This window comes from Oryzias latipes, chromosome 13 (genome assembly GCF_053564925.1).
Source record: "Oryzias latipes strain Hd-rR chromosome 13, Olatipes_Hd-rR_3.1".
NCBI classification, from domain to species: domain Eukaryota; kingdom Metazoa; phylum Chordata; class Actinopteri; order Beloniformes; family Adrianichthyidae; genus Oryzias; species Oryzias latipes.
Genome location: NC_136249.1, coordinates 16,665,440 through 16,682,435, shown reverse-complemented (window position 1 = coordinate 16,682,435; position 16,996 = coordinate 16,665,440). Strand labels below are relative to the sequence as shown.

Genomic DNA, 16,996 nt, shown 5'->3' with positions numbered 1-16,996 from the left:
TACTTTTTGGAAGCTAACTTTAGCATCTAAAAATCTAAAAACCAACTGCAACTAAACCCCTTTTTTTCCTCACTAATCTGTTTCTGGGTTTCTGGGTAATGTATTTTTATTACCGTTTTCACATCTTCTCTGTGCATTTTCATTAACTGTTTTTCTCTCCAGTTCTGTCCCTTTACGATTTCACATTTCTATTAAAAATTTTTTAGTTGTTTTATGTCTGAACAAAACAAATGAGCCCTCATTTAATACATACAACAAAAACTCCAATGGAGTTTATGGATCGAATTCTGATGAACGCTACATCAGCTCAGGCTACAGCAAATAGTTTTAACTGCCATCTAGTGTTGGGAGATTTTGATTTTTGATTTGAAATGGTTTATTTCAAGCAATCACAGAATAATGCACAAAGACGTATCAAACTTAGGATAATTGTAATAACATAACAACATATGGTTCCTTTCATAGTGTCTGAACAAGAGTCATCAAGATCTTTTTAATCAAATCTTCAGACAGATGGGGACTGAATAAACTTACATGTGTGGTGAGACTTCGTAGAAATTGACGCCCCGGTATCGCTCCATGTGGTTCTTGTTGTAGATTTCCAGGTCTTTGTACGGGTTAACTGACACCAGCACTGAACCGATGTAGGTCTATTGAAAGATGAAAACAGGTGTAAGTCCTTATGGTAAATGTGTTTCCTTGACCTTATTTCTTTAGGTCTTTATAAAAATATAATGCAACTGTAAATCCTCCACAGGTCAGACCAACATGAGGACATATTAAGCTGTACTCAGGGGGGTTCCCCCGTATGGGAGCAGCATGTCCGTAGTAACACGTTTTTACTTAAGGGGTTTACAACGTTGATATTATGTGTGAACCTCCTGCACGCCTCGTGCTGGTTTGACCATTTTTTTGCCTGCAGACAGCCCTGTAAGTGCAGTTGGAACTAAGAGTTTAGCCTTTTACTCACATAGATGAGGTTCTCCTTGAAGCGTTTACGTAGGTTCTCTATAAAGGCGGCCTCACTGGTGTAGTTCTCCAGCAGGACAAAGTCCTGCACGCCGACCCGGTCTCTTGCTGTTAGGGCCGACTCCATCATAGCCCGCACACCTTCACTAGCCACCACCTGGATGACAAAAAAAAGGAGATATGATTGGATGAAGTTAAATCCCCAAACTTTATTGTTGTGATGTTTTCTTTTTTTGGCCTCAAGGTAAACTCAAGCCCTTTAACAACCAGCTATTGAAGCCTTTGATTGGCTTCATTACCTGATCCAGGTAATCAAGAGATAGTAATGAAAGGGTTAATCTGGAGAAGGATCAGCGCAGGATCAACAGTTCAGAAAAGACCAAACTTTTGAGCTTTGACACAGAAATGTTTGAAAGGCCATAAACTCAGGAAGTAGAACATTCAGGGTCGTTCTGCTGACTCCCTGCTTTCGTTGAAGTCGCCTTTAACTAATCCTAATATCAGCGAGAACCTTACACAAAACAAACAGAGATGCAAGCAGAGAGTTATCGCTTCATCCAAACACGAGGAGCCACACCCGCTTTCACATGTTCAAAAATATCTGGGACCAATTTAGAAAGAAATGCGTCAACAAACTGCAACACTTACATGCTGAAGATCATCGACTGGTTTACGCAGGAAGCCCATGTCTAAGAGAGAGCCTTGAGTTTTACGCAGAAGACTGCAAATGTTGTTGACGTCCATGATCAGAAATGGACGGAGGTGGACGCAGGAGGGCAAAAGTTGTGATGGGGAGGGGGGTTTGAGACTGAAGAGGATGGATACAAGGATGAGGGTGGAGCAGAAATTAAGAAAGTACATCAGGTGCTGTTGTCGTGTTATGCAGAGCAGCAGTTTAATCCCTCAGGAGTGAAGATAGCGATTAGGAGAGGAGGAGGCCTGGGGGAGCTGAGAACATTAATTAGAGCCAGACTAGAGGGGGGGAAATACAGGAGGGGGGGCATGATTGATGCTGTGTTAGGTTTCCAGATCAGCCCCATCACTCCATTGAAACTCTGCTGGAAAATTAACAGTACTCCCTGAAATTCCACACAGCAGCGCCCTCAACGGCAACACCAGGGCCTGAGAACATGTGTTCTTCTTTGCATGTGCAGGAGCAGCTGCTAAGAAGGGGAGGAGTTGCAGAGCCCTAGGAGAGCCACGCACGGCGATGAGGCATGTCCACGGGTCCACAACACAAGTTCAGGAAAACAAAGTCAACACGACCACACTAAACGACAGTCGCTCATGCTGCCAGCTGCTCTCACAACCTTTAATTAACCAAACCACTGCTGTCATTTATCTTTACGGGCTTGCAAAGAGGCGAAGAGGCGAGCGGCTTTGCAAACGGAGAGAACATTAGAGAGGAGTCAAGGTTTCATCTGTGTCTCCTCAAAGCTGAGAAACGACCTGAAATCCAGAACAACCATTTTGGATCCCTCAAGAGTAAGAGCTGGAGTTTTTGGAGAAAAGATTCACTTACAATCAAACAAAACTGTTTTTAGCCTTGATTCAAAGATTTCCCAGAATCCAGTGGCATCCAGGTGCATCAGCAGCAACAAGGTGCTTCAAGCTTTTCATGAACCTCTTTGAGAGACTTCAGGATGAAGATACCCGAGGCTAGTTGAGCTAAAGGCCTGTTTGTTTCTCATCTTCATCAGTCACGTCAGGAGATGATGGAGCAAACCTGATGACGAGGAGCAGCGACTCTGCACTGATCATAATCCAATGCATCCTTCTCACTGATTTCTGGTCTCCAGTCGCCGGTTACAAGTTTAGTCTACATAAACAGGGAAACATTTACAGCAAGTCGTAACATTTCCCATCAGGAGCAGAACCTCTGATATCAGCTCTTCACAGTCTAAACATTTTAGATCTGCGCTTCATATGAAGCCTCCTTCACTCATGAGAACTGAACAGTTCAGAAGCATTCTGGTTGATTCTGAACATTCACTTGAGATCTAGAACTAGAGATATTTATAGAACATTTTTTTCTCATCAGTTCAGTTTCAGATGTCTTATTGTACAGAAATTAAATTCCAGTTATCCGAACTGTGAGGTTAGTGACATCCACAGATCAACATCTGCAGCAGGCACGGGTCCACGTATGGATAGGGAATCATTTTAATCATTTATTTTAAATAAGGACAATTTGATTGAACGGAAGGAACATCTAATTATTTCCCATCTTTATGGGGTTTGCATTTCCAGGTAAGGAGTGTTTTAGAGTTGGAGCTGCTGGACTGATGGTGCTCAACTCTGATGTTTCCTCTGCTGCACATGCCCTTAACATCACCTGCTGTTCTTTATCCCTTGTGCCATCTTAGATGACCCCACCCTTACATTGACGTATTCTCCCTACCATGACAAAGGTGGATGAAGGTGGAAAGATTTCATGTAATCCTTGGACACCAGTGAAGATCACAAATCATTGAAGAAAAAAGGTTCAGAGCACTGTCTAGTGGGTCTAGATGACCCAACTCCCAATGTTAAAGTGCCTAGGATAGCACAAGAGTTACGCTGTCAAGGCGTTTTTAGGTTCAGCGGAAATTTTTTATTACATCAATCATGGACTACGTTACAAAAAAAAAAAGTCTTCGAGTGTGGTGTGATCATATCCTACTGTGATGAACCCCAGCAGGCGTCAAAGTCACAGCCTCAGTGCAGCTACTCCTCCGTCTCTTGCATTAGAAAGGATTCAATTCTTTCTCCCAATGAAAAAAATAATCACCCAAACACAAACCTCCATACTTTTTTCCACTGTTTTCTTTGCAAAAATGAGAAAAATTATGATCATGTTTTCAATCCATCTAAATGTTTGTCTGTAAGAGGAACATCTGGCTCACAGAAGAGAGTTGTGTTTGTTTACGACTGCACAATGAAGCAAACTACAGTTTTCACTTTGAACCAACTTTCTTTACTGCAGTTGTTTTAAAGTCAGAGGTTGTATCAGAATTCCTTCACTACTCTATGACCCCTTATAGACTTTATAGTGTGGGACTATCCAACGTCCTAGATTTGAATGCCATTCAGATGACTTTTTTTAAAGGCAAATATGACGCCACCCATTTGCCGAAGTAAAAACCTAATGATGAAAATGTGGAGGATTTATCAAATATAAATTGAAATGCATATTTACATATGACAAACTGTTCAATTGCAATGCATTGTGTTCTATATTTACCAGTGTAGTGATCATCAATGCTCACTAGTATTTTTACAGAAACTTCTGGGAAATTTCTAGCACACTGGATTTTAAAATTGTTGATTTGAACAACCTGAAGAAATGGTGATAGCCGTATGGGGGCCACTTGAGTCAATGAGGGAATTTGGAAACAACTAGTGTGTCTCCTGAATCCTTCAGTGCATTTTTATTTGGTCAGGTTCTTCTTTTCTAAACAGGTTTCATGTACCAACATGGTTCAGGACCTAAATGCCTTCTCATAAGGAGAATAGTGGTTCATTTGGGGGCTAACTCCTAAATATGGCTGTTATGGTGGCACCTAACAGCAGAGGCCACTTCAAAGCTGGAGGAAGAGAAAGACCACCAACATCTGGGTTTTATTAGAGAACACTAGAATGTTACCAATATAGGAGCTCATCTTAGAAAATAGGAGTTTGTTCCAGTTCTAAACAACAAACACCAGGAGGACAAAAAGTGTCTTTAGATAAATGTTTCCCGGTTTAAATTAGACTTTTATGGTGAAAACTACAATTAAAGAGTTCAAGAGTGTGTCCATCAGCCAACAGAGTAACATCTCCATCTCCCCAGGTAGCTATAAGTTCTGCTGAGTCAGCGTTTGACATGTTCTCCTACAGGAGGGAGTGCGCTCCAGTTTTCCTTTTATTTTTCTGCTGTTTTTTTTTTAAGTCTAGTTTGTTTTCTTTAATGCAGACACTGCTGTGGCTGCAGCTGGAGGCACCACTTCCTGTCTACAGCTGAGAGGACTTTTCCTGGGAAAAAATGGAGCCTGCTGGGTCTTCTGCGTTCAGGAACCGGTTAAATTACTGCAGAAAAACTGGCCTATCAAGTTGTTAAGACTACTTTTCTCATATGGTGGCAGAGAGGAAAGAAACCACAGCTTTACTTCCCCTCCTTTTCCTCTTCTTTACATCTTCCTGTTTCATAATCATTTCTGTCCGTCTCCATTGCTTCATTGTTCGTCAAAGATTCTTTCACTGTTTGGCTTTCCTGATGGTAATACACGATGGACCTCCACCCGCTCTTTGGAACGCTGCGACGGCGGTCCGGTTCCTACATGCCATCATGCTTTCCATATCCTGTGCAGCAAACAAACCAACTTGGAGCCGAGTTTATTGTGGCAGACCTGAGCAGATGCCGAATTTTATTCACAGCAGCAGTTGTTTGTGATTTAAATTGAACTTAAAGAACTGACAGTGTTATGTTTAACCAGACCAGTTCTACTCAGAAAGGTTGCTGTGCAGAGAAAAGATGGAGGAAATGTAGCGGTCAGTTTTGTCAGGAAAAGAAACTTCACACAAGTCTGTAATGAAAAGACGGGTTTCGGTTTTGATCGTGTCTGTTCACTGAAACAGTTCTAGAGTGGTCAGGCAGGTGGAACAAAATGGTTCTAAATCCCAGGCAGTCCCTCTTTTCCTGACTGTGCATCAGAGCGAGACGTTCCAGAGCTTTCCTTTGAGGTCTTTGAAGGAGCAGCAGAACAGTTAAAGTCCAACTCTGGAGTGACTCGGGAAAACTCTGCTTAAGATCGGACCTTTGGTTCTGTGATGCAATAACTCTGCAGAACCATCAGTCAGTTATGAGGAAGTAAATCAAATCCTTACACGGTTTTAAAAGCTGATTTAAAAAAAAAGAGAAGTAATTTTCTGCAGCATCAGGTATGGTTAGAGACATTAGTGGAAGTCGTTCATTCATCTCTCAGACAAACATTTTAAAACGTGTTTACAATCGTAAAATCTGATAAGAATCATTTACTCCGACATTTAGGGTGAAACAGAATCAAGCTTTAAATCAAGCCACGTTTTTATAGTTTAAGAAAACCCATTTGTCCCTCTGCTAAATTCCTCGGAACAACTCAGGCGAAGCTCTGCTAAAGGCTTTACAGTTTTTAGAGTCAGTTTGTCTAAAAATGAAGAGGTTAACATTCGACCAATGAAAGCTCCGGTCAGATGCCTGCAGGCAACGATGACAACTGTGTCAGGAATTTGTTGGTGTGTCTCCTACACACATGCACTCATCAGGGCGATGATTGCATGCAAACACATACTCAATCCGTCACAGATTCTCTTTCGTTAACGTTTGTTAACTGAACCAAAGCAGCGCCGCAGCCCTGGCTGAGGAGATGCCAGGATCCAGAGAACTTCCACCACAAACAGCGTGAGGGAGGCGTGACAGGTGAGCAAGCCACGGACTGCCCACCTGCGTCCTTCAGGTCAACCAGGACGCCGGCAAGGTTATTATGCAACACCAGTTACTGAGTGCAGAGAAACTCCGTCGTCCACATCAGCGCGTGCGTGGATTCATCAAAATGACAGAGGTAACAGCTTAACCGCTACTCTGGAATCCAGGCCTGTGGATTTCAACCTGACAGCCTCCCGGAGAGTCAGCAAAGCGTAAAACCAGCCCTGATTTCCACACTGCACTCCCCACAGAGTCTTACCGAAGGTCTGTACTTCATGGCTCCTGCCGTCTTCCCAGGGATTTGGTTGTTCTCTGCGTTCCACCACGGCCTTGGTGGAATGTGGCCTCCAGCGTCAGCGCCACTTTTCAGCCCAGGGTTTGTTTTTAGAAGCTCTCCCCTCCGTCCTGAGAGCCAGCTGCCATGCTTCTCCTCTTACTGCCTCTCTCCACGTCGCTCTGCCTCCTCTCCACTCCTTCACCCACTTTGCTTCTCCCTCCCTTCAGAGGAAACAGCCCCTCTCTGGGGTGACATGTAACCCCACTCCCACCAATAACTTTTTTTTTTTTTTAATTACTTCCTCCTGAAGACAACAAGCACTTTAAGTCTGAAGGAAAACTGGATAAGATGAACTACAGTAAGAAAGAAATTCTAAAAGCAGAACAGCTGACGGGTTCTAGGTTAACTTTTGTGGAGGTTCTAAGCCTAGTCCTGACTGTTCTTTTAACCTCTTGACTACCAGCGATGTAAATGTGTCCTCTGTATAGGACATTTATAAACATGAACATCTCCAAACCACTGCATACTATTGAATAAACTCCTAGTTGAATCTCCAAAGGACATGTGGGGCTTTTCAATGATACCAATAGAGAAAGGGTGGGGCTCAGGGAATTGTAGTTATTAGTGGATTTAAAAGATTATTTTTCTCTGATGATCAAGAGGCTAATCATTGAACTAACTGAGTCATAACTTTGGTTTTTGATGCTTTCTGCATGTATAGCATGCATGTGTGCACGCATTGACAGATGTAGTGGAGCAGTGTGATTGCAGGCAGGGTTCTAACTCCAGACCAGAGCTGCAGACGGATGCATGCATCTGCTTGCTGCAGATCAAACGCCTCAGCAGGTTCCTGGTCTTTAGCACTAATAATACTCAGCATGTTACGGGAAAAGAGAAACTGTTGCCACCAACCACAACAAACACAAAGACCAAAACACTTCAACCAAGATTTTAAACTGGGTTCATGTTTTTTAGGGTTTTCTTACAAGTCGATGTATTTTCCTCTACTTTTCTTCTAAGTGTTCTTCGTTGAAAATTCTGGGGACTTTCTTAAAGTACCACTCTGATTAAATTGAGTTTTTAATTGAGTGATTTAATGTATCAATTTATTTCTGATTTAATTGATTGTTCTTGTGGCATTTTTCTGATGATGGATAATATATATACAAATAAAATTAAGCTTGAAATTCCTTAGTACTTCTTTATTCAAATTGTTGTAAATCAGGAGCAGACGATAAAATGACGTTGGAAAAACAGATTATTTGTGTTGCAGAAAATACGCCAGGTGGGCCAAAGGCTCCGCTCTATTCTGATGGATCTCATTTCAGACAAATATCTTTGTTTTCCTTGTTTGAGCTGACATCTGGCTCAGAACTATGCAGCTGGATGGCTCCAATGTTGCTCGGATAAGCTCCTGGTAGCAACATTCAAGACAAAGGCTGCTGCAAAATGATTTAACTTTTCAAATATTCTCCCAGTAAAAAAAAGTATGTAACTCAGTTCAAAGACAAAGATGTAAAATGCCTCAGACAAACAGAACCTCCTCGTGTTTTAGGACTCAAGCGCACGCAGATCATTTCACAGAAACTCCCCCTGCTCTGTGTGTCCCCCTCCTTTTGATTCATTTTCAGATTTATGGGTTGAATTTGTGATTTCCCAGAATGCTCCTGTCTCCCCTTTAGAGAACAACTCACTGCTATAAACTTCCAGCAATGATCACAACAGGCAAAAATAAAAGGGATCAAAGATTCATTCGATCCAATCAACCCTCAGAACTTTAAACCTGAACCTTGATCCGTTCCAAACACGGAGCTCGAAAGGCTTCAGAAGCCGACTGGTTCCTTTATACCTTCAGTTTATGGGATCATAAACTGACTGAAAGTGTGACGGGGTTTTTCTCTGCAGACAACAAAGTGGGTCTGAGCGCAGAAACTTCACTTTCATCTTCGGTGGAACTTGACTTCTTCATGGGAGCAGCGGTGAACAATTAGCAGCAACAGAACAACAGATGGGCGAGGTGCAGGGACGTTCAGGCTGAAGAGGAGCAGCAGGAGACGCAAACTTTACAGCCCTCATTAGGAGGAGCCGCTCCTTCCTGTAAATTTGATCAAGAAACCTGGTAACTCCAAAGAATAAGCAGTTGTTGGTTTTGTGCATCCCTGTGTGCCTTCCAGTACACATGTTGGTAAACACTCTTGTGTAAGAGTTGTCAAATTTTATGAGAAGAAGGAGGACCCTGATGGAGAAGAAGAGGAGGAGAATTCCTGACAGTCCCATAGCAATCCTTCCTTTTGTTCTGTTGTAGAAATGTTCCTGCTGGTCTTTTAATTATGATTATGTGCCTTTTTTTAGACAAAAATCCAAAAACCTGTGTCGTTTTCTAGGACGTAGCTGCTGCAGAGCGGCAAAAGTTCATTAGAAATACACCTGAGTTGTGGGCAACTCAGGTGTATTTCTAATGAACTTCTGCTGCTGAGAGCCCTCTGTTTACACGCTCTCTTGCTCGCTTTCAGCCCCTCACCTCACCCAACCCTAAAATTACCGGTGCAATAAAACTGGTGAGCAGAATCAGAGCTATTCAGCTGTACAGTTTTGAGCCAGATAACAGCAGACGGAAAAAAACAAAGATGGAGGCCCACCTGGAGTATTTTCTACCGCACAAATACAATCTTTTTCAGACTGCATTTTTTCGTCTGCTCCTGATTTACTACAATTTAAATAAGAAAATACTCTGAAATTCAATTTTCAGATTCATGTTCTTTATATGACACCAGAACATGTTAAAAACGGCAAAAACACAATTTTCATTTGAGGGTGTCTTTAAAAAGCTAGAAGGCAGTTTTCATAAAATGCCCTTAAAGTCTTGTCTTACACTGTCAGCTCCAGTCAAGATAAAGTATCCGTCAAGGTCGTTCTGAGTCTAAATGAGTTCCTCTGAAAATGCTCGGCACAGCAAACCCGGGTTTGTGTTTCATTCATCAGGAACAAAGACCCTTTTTTTAAAAAGATGAAGCATCTTTAGATAACAGCGGTTGGATTTGCTTTAGCACCAGCTAAGACGAGGCAAGGACTGCGGAGAGACACAACAGGCCCAACAAGCAGATCTCAGTGGCAGGGGCTCGAACACGCTGCCCTCTGCTGGTCACCTCCTGCCCCTGAAGTGAGGGACGTCATGCAGGTTTCACATTGCCTGGAAATAACTGCCCCAGAGCTCTGTGCCAGAAGGATAAACACACTCATTCACTGGATCTCTGGGAAAGATTCGACTTTTCCTGCCTGCCCTCAGCACCACCCCCCGGCAGAAGTCCTGTAATGTTTTCCAGGCGCTCTCAGTCTCTCCACAGTGACGGGCAGCAGGAAGCAGCTGAGATCCAAGCAAACATGAAGAGCTGGACTCATTTCTCTCTGGATCCTCTGGTTTGTTCTGGCCTGCGTTGGGTCTTCAGTGACTTCTGGCACGAGCGAGGGCCATAAAGGTCTGCCGGGTAATGCTGAAGCAGCATATTTGAGCTGAGCCGGACGAGGGAGGGGCTCCTCCTCAGCCCTGGATGTCAAACATTAACCCTTCCCGGTTAACTTTTCTTCTGGGATATCAGCTTTAAAGGCGGCCTGTGATCAGAAGGCCACCGCCGCATATGAATTCTTCTCTTCACAGCTCCGTTTATGACTGGGATCATCAATAAAGGGCTCGGCACCAATAAATCCATGGAAACAAAGCAAACTCTGTTTTATGCCTGCAATCGAATGACAGGTGGAACTGTCCAAACACAGATGTTTCCTGCAAACACCTGCTAACCAACCCTGCAGGTGGATTCATTGCCAGCACTAGCCTGCAGGATTCAAACAGCCCCCCCCCCTTCCATGTGCGTTAGTGTCCATCCTCTCAAAGTTCACGTAAAACTGTCCTTTTTTAGAGGGAAAAGGAAATGGCCACCTTTGGACAAAGGGGGCTTTGTGTAAATTTATCAAATTAAAAGGGTTTCAGGCATAAGCTCATGTGATCTCGACTCTGTGGGAACGCAGAAACACAACTTTCGCCTTAAGCTCAGTGCTCCACCCGCCCTCACAAACTCTTTTCTCTCACACTTCCTCCTCCACAAGGTTCCTCAGAAGGATTTCACTCAAAAATAGAAAAGTTTTTCCTCTTTGCTTCTCTTTACACGACCCAAAAACGTGCTTCAGGAATGTGAGGTCAAGCAGTTTACGCCGCCTTCCCATCTTGCTTGGAGGAAGATGAGAGGAATGGAAAACTCCAGGCCTCTAAGACCACTGTCCCACTCACTAAACTAGTTTGTTGATCACCTGGATCAGGTGCGCTCAGCCAATCAGAAGCTGGACGGGCAGGGTGAGTGGAGAAGAAAGAACATGAACAGAATAGGCCGTTACAGAACAACAGGAATCCTTTTCTTTGCCTGAATATCATCTGACTTTCTGTCTGTGTGGAAAATGACAACCTAATCCGGTCAGATTAGGAAAACTCAGAATACGAGAAACTAAAAAAAATTAAAAAAACACTTCATAGGCAAAGCATCAATGATATTAAGTCCACATAAAAAGGGTAAAAGTGCTTCTCATATAAACCCTTTAAGATGCAGCCCTCACATTCTGTGAACCGCAAAGAGCAAAAATGTGTATGTACATTTTCTCTTTTTTTTTTTTTTTTTTTTTTAACTTGTCCTGTCCAACAGCTAGGCAAACAGATGAGAGCTGAGGGCGTCTTGTGTTGGACATATTTTATTTTAACAAGAGGGGTTATTCATCTTCAGACAAACCAAAGGTATGTCTGAATAAACCCCTTTTGTAATTGAGGCCAAAATTTATTAATTTCAATCATGTTTGAAAATCTTTGGTGTTGGACCGGACGGAAAAGGAAAGAGGGGAAGAAGAGAGAGGGACGTTAGAGAGAGGGGGGGGTAGGAGGGTGATAATAGGAGGGGAAGGGGGGTAAGACCATGAAGCAGCATAGAGCAGACAGGTTTACTGGTTGTTTATCGTTACGGTACGGTTCAAATGTAGTACAAAAAGGGCGGGGCCTGTTCACACACACTCAAATATTATCAACACACCTGCTAGCCGCAAAAATGTCCACATGTCAACATGCACACAAAACAGATAGTGTTCACGAACGCATACCTATGCCTTTAAACCAACTAGTGTGAAATCTTTCATTCATTCACTCATGCAAACTATTAGTGCAAAGGTGAGCTAACACCTGTGCTCAGGTGAGTGTTTATGTTCTTCTAAAATGGATGGTGGAATGTGAAAAGAAGGAGGAGGAGCGCCCAGCTACCCCCACACCCATACCCCCGCCGCAGCAGCAGCGGCAGCCGGAATTCCCCCAACGCCACACGGGAACAGGCAGGGAACAACCGCCCCCCGGGCGACCAAGACCGCCACCCAGGCCAGGGCCAGCCGGACCGCCGCGAGGCCCCCAGAGCCAGAGAGCAGGGAGGCGCAGAGGGAAAGAGAGCGCCGCCCCAGCCCAGCCAGGAAAGCAGCCCCCCGCCGCGCCGGAAGAGCCCAACGCAGGGCCCCACCGGAGAGGGACGCCCACAGCCCCAGACGAGCACCCCACCACCACCCAGGAGTTCCGGGCATCCCCCCGCCCCGACCCCAGGTACGAGCCAGGACCCCCCAAGGGAGACCCGCTCCGCACTCCAGGCAGCCACCCACCCGGCCCACGGTTGGTCCAGGTAGGAGCAAGGCAGGGGCCCGCCGCCCCCGCCCAGGAGGGGGGAACCCCGGGGAAAAAAGGGGCGGCCCACAAGGGATGTTATAAATATGGCCCGACCAGGCTCGGCCATGTTGGAAGTTTGGCGGGGCCCAGCGCCCAGGGGCAAGGACCAGGACCCACCCCCCAGGGACACGAACACCCCCGGCTCAGGTGTAATATGAACCCCCCCACCGCGCGGAGAGAGCACCGCCGGGCCCAGGGAGCCGGCACCCAAGGGACACGGCCGCCTTCGCCAAGGGGCCCACACCCCCCACCAGGGAAGGGGTAGGGGACAGATGGACCCAGGTCCCACCTTCCTTGTAAAATGTGTGTGCGTGTATGGGTGTTTGAGAGGGTGTTTGTGTGCATGTGTGTGTGTTTATGTTTGAATGTATATATTGAAGGGGGAGGGGTGTGTGTACTAAGGGGGGTGCAGTTAAAATTGGCGAGTAGGGCACTAAGGGGACATCTCCTGATTACTCACAGTGATGTCCCCTCACCCTCCACACCAAGGGGCCCTAAATGTCTAAGGTGCGGTTAAAATTGGCGGGTAGGGTGCCAGGAGGACATCAGCTGCTTGCTTGCAGTGATGTCCAAGCACCCCCCCTACCAAGGACCCTACATGTCTAAGGTGCAAATAAAACCGAAAGAGGGGGGGCCCACTCCATACGGCAACCATAGGAGGGGGGCCACTCCCAAGTAGCCCCCCCCCCAAGGCGCATCGCAGGCTAGACCCCCCACCCCCTCACCCTAATATGAGGTTATATAAGGAAGGGGGTAAGTTGGGGACAGCTGGTAGACTGTCCCCCGGTGGTCAAACAGCCGTCCCCCTGCCCACCCCCAGCAAAGGGGCCAGGGCCACCCAGCCCAGGGGCCCACCCCCGGAGGCGCCGACACCCCAGGCCCGGCACCACCCACCCCACACAGAGAGAGAGGAGCCAGAAAGCGTCGCCCCCCCCCGGAGCAAGCCCAGGCCCCCACCCCCAGACGCCGGCCCTAGAAGAGCTCTGGTCAGGCCTCGACGGGACCGAGGAGGCCAACCGGCCGAGGCAACCACTGATTGCCTCAGCGGAGACCCCGACCCGCTAGCCCCCCCGACCCGTACTAATAATGGGCCCCCCCTCCCCCCCAGAACGCCCCCCCACAGGACAGGGCCGACAAGCCCCCCACCCCACCCCACCCCAGACCCCGCAGCCGAAGCGGGCGACACCCAGAGCGACCGGGGGCCCCGAGAGGGTTGTCCCGTCCCGCCCCAGAGCCAGGGAAGGGCCGATCCCAGCCCCAGGTGCAGATGGGCAGCCCATCCGGCGCCGCTGGGCCCCCCCCACCCGAGCAGGGCCCCCCGCCAACCCCCCCCAGCACAGGCAAAGGGACCACCCCCCCAAGCCAAGCCAGACCACCACCCCACCCCCCCACCACGCACCCCCACACCCAAGCCCAGAGGACCACGCAGCGCCCCAGCCCGCCCCACCCAGGCACCGGACCCGACCCCCCGACCAACGGAGCCCCCCACCGCCCCCGCCAGGCACCGGAAGCCCCGACCCCCACCCCAAACCACGGCAGAAGGGCAAGGAGCAGCGACGACCAAGCCCCCCACCCCCTAAGTCATGGAGTCAACCACAGGAGACCAGAGAGACTGAATTCTTTCAAAGTTACTTGAGCTTTGGGCTGACATTTTTTCCAAGCTGATATGATCAAACAGCAGATTTCTGTGTTGACTTATGTTTATATTTTTCTTGTTTTTCCAATTTATTAAAATAGTTTTTTTGGCAATACAAAGAGTTATGAAAATGATAGAAGCTAATCCTTCTTCTATATCGATGGCACTCATGTCACCAAGCACACAAAGTGACGGTGAGGCAGTGATTGAAACCTTAAGCCAGACTGATAAATCGGCACATACCTGCTGCCAGAGAGCCTGGACAGGCGTGCAGAACCACAGTGCGTGCATGTAGCTGTCGGGTAGATTATTATCACAGTGCTCGCAAATGTCTGAGTTACTGAGACCCATCTTGAACATCCTCTGTCCAGTGTAGTAAATTCTGTGAAGAGTTTTGAGATGGATTAGCTGCAGATTTGGACTTTTTGTCAGTTTAAAGGTGTTTAGACAAAGTTCTGACCAGAAGCTTTCATCTGTGCTGATGCTCAAATCTGCATCCCATTTTTTTGTTGGAAGGGCAATATTGTTATCTAAATTACATAAAAGTTTGTATATTTTGGAGAGAGTTCTATTCATTGAAAAATTAATCAGAGTGGTAACTACATCTGGTAGCTTTAAATCGTCGTCTTTAATTTTATACTTTTTAGTAATACTTGATTTAAGTTGCTGATATTCCAAGAAGTTATTTATTCCATGTTTGTCTTGAAGTTCCTGGGGGGTTATGAATCTTCTATCAATAATTACGTGCTCTAGTTGTTTTATGCCCCCTGCTTGCCAAGCTGGGAAGTGAATCATTTTTTTGTTAATAAGGATGTCCGGGTTGTTCCAGATGGGTGTCATTTTGCACGGTTGAATTGATGATTTTGATATTTTGAGAAATTCCCACCAGGCTGTTAAGGTGGCATTTATATTAATGCTTTTGAAACAATCCTGTTTTTTAACTGTTTGGCTAATAAATGGTAGCTGTGACAGGTTGATCTTTCCACATAACGCCTGTTCCAAGTCTAACCATGAGTTGGTTTCTGGATTATTTTTTAACCATTTTAAGATGTATTGTAATCTATTTGCAAGAAAGTATTTGTGGAAGTTAGGTAATTCTAATCCTCCACAGTTTTTTGCAGATTTTAAAGTTTTTAGACTAATTCTTGCAGGTTTGTTGTTCCATAGAAAGCTTGATATGGATGAGTCTAATGTTTTGAACCATTTTAATGGCGGTTGTGTGGGAATCATTGAGAAGAGATAATTAACCTTGGGTAAGATTTTCATTTTAACCGTGGCGAATGTACATTTTCTCTAAGGGCATGCTGCAGGCGATAGGTCGTAGAGAACACTTATACAACACGTAAGAGTAAGTAAGGGGGACGTAAGTGAGGCGCAGGCATGTCATACAGATTTGTCTTTTCTCCCCTAAATCCTGCAGACTGAACAAAAAGCCCGTTAGAGTTGTTCACATGATAAGAACGCGCTCCTTGCGTGCAGCCTGATTGTTAGAAATAAGGAAATTATACAATCAGAGTGTAGTTTGTGTGGACATCCTACGGGCACTTATGAATCACGTGCACACCCCGTGCGTGCAGATTTTGTGCGTGGTCAGTAAGGAGCCAGTACTCGCACCTTACTAATGACATGTAAGGACACCGTACGACAGCATCATCCATACGTCATAAGTGTGTGTAGCTTCCAAATACTTAACAATACACTTACCACATGCAACACAATGCAGCCGCTCCTTTCTATGACCCTCCAAGAGGAACCCAAACGAGTCAACCCGCTGTAAGTAAGGCTTTCAGAGGCAGCATTAGCATGCGTGCATAAGTTCTCCTGTTGACTTAATATAAACAACCAACCAGCTTCTGGAGAGTAAAACCTGCTTCTTTACGGCTCAATCAGGACTAAACTGAGATCAGAGATGAATCCAGAACTTAAGGTTCAGGTTCTGGGTCTGAACTGCTACTCCAAGCTAAAACTTTGGGTTTGAGTTTTGACTTTTTTCTGTTTGAGACTCAATTTATTAAGTGCAGTTTTCTCTGGAAAAACAAAAACAAAAAACAGAGTCCCAGGATTTAAACAGCTTTTATCACAAGTTAGACTTTCTCTAAAGTTTTTCCACCTTCAGTGAACCTAAAAACTGATAATTTTTTTAGGGGTTTGGCATTTATATTTTATGAATAAACATTATTTAGCCATGAGTTTAACGTCTCACTGAATCAATAGAGTCACTTCTCACTTTTTCATCATTTAGCTTTTGCTTTAGTTGTTAAAGAAGCCACTTGGATGAAACTTTTTAAGAGAAGAAGTCCAGGTGCCATGACTCGACTTCAAGATATCATCTGGATGATTGAGAACCTTCACCAAATTAGATATTTATGCGGTCATTCATAAAATGCATTTTCAGCTTTATTAAGTGCAAGCCTAGCTGTGCTTGTGTGTCTGCGTAAAAGTGTTATCGCCATAGTTACAGGACAGTTTGTGACACACTTTTGGCTTTTTCAGCATAAGAGAAGTTCATTAATGCATAAAAAAACAAAAACAAAGATAAAGAAGCTGAAGGGTTTCAATAAAAACTCGTTTATTCCTTGAAAACCTGTAGTTTTGTTCCTTCTTTCTGAGATTGGAGTTTCACCTCCAACACACCTGCATTCAGTATCAGCCGGCTGTTGACAGGCTCAGAGTTGCGTCATGCCGAGCACGCCCTTGTTTGTGCATCTCCATGTTATCAGAGCTGCACTAAAACGGCACATAGATGCCGGGATTCTGATATCAATAGCAGCTTTTCATTTTTGCAAACGTGAATCCTAAACTGGATTTATGTGTGGCGCCAGGGGGAGCGGCGAGGGAATCATCCATTAACGAGAGCACAGAAAGAGATGGTGAAGTAAAAGATTTATGTTCAGGTCTCACACCCACAGAACATCTTCTCCAACAATGTTCTCTATTAGGCATGAAGCCAGGGTG

General features: G+C 45.3%; 1 protein-coding gene and 1 long non-coding RNA gene across 6 annotated transcripts in view; one reads left to right on the top strand and one right to left on the bottom strand.

The window, feature by feature from the left end:
- Positions 1–16,996, bottom strand: part of LOC101165412 (unconventional myosin-Ic) — a 47,852-nt gene that overhangs the window by 17,864 nt on the left and 12,992 nt on the right. For 3 of the 5 annotated variants that reach the window (XM_023961533.2, XM_023961536.2, XM_078956524.1), the window contains 2 exons: positions 971–1,126; positions 535–650 (listed from right to left, as the gene is read on the bottom strand). In XM_023961533.2, coding sequence (XP_023817301.1) covers positions 535–650; positions 971–1,126 — 272 coding nt within the window. Of the gene's footprint in view, positions 1–534; positions 651–970; positions 1,127–1,617; positions 1,764–6,650; positions 7,768–16,996 lie in introns of those variants that run through there. The other 2 variants (XM_023961534.2, XM_078956523.1) reach the window with 2 other exon arrangements.
- LOC105355469 (uncharacterized) lies at positions 6,217–7,226 on the top strand. The gene is made up of 2 exons (XR_909867.3): positions 6,217–6,527; positions 6,643–7,226. It is a non-coding gene; the product is annotated as an uncharacterized LOC105355469 (long non-coding RNA).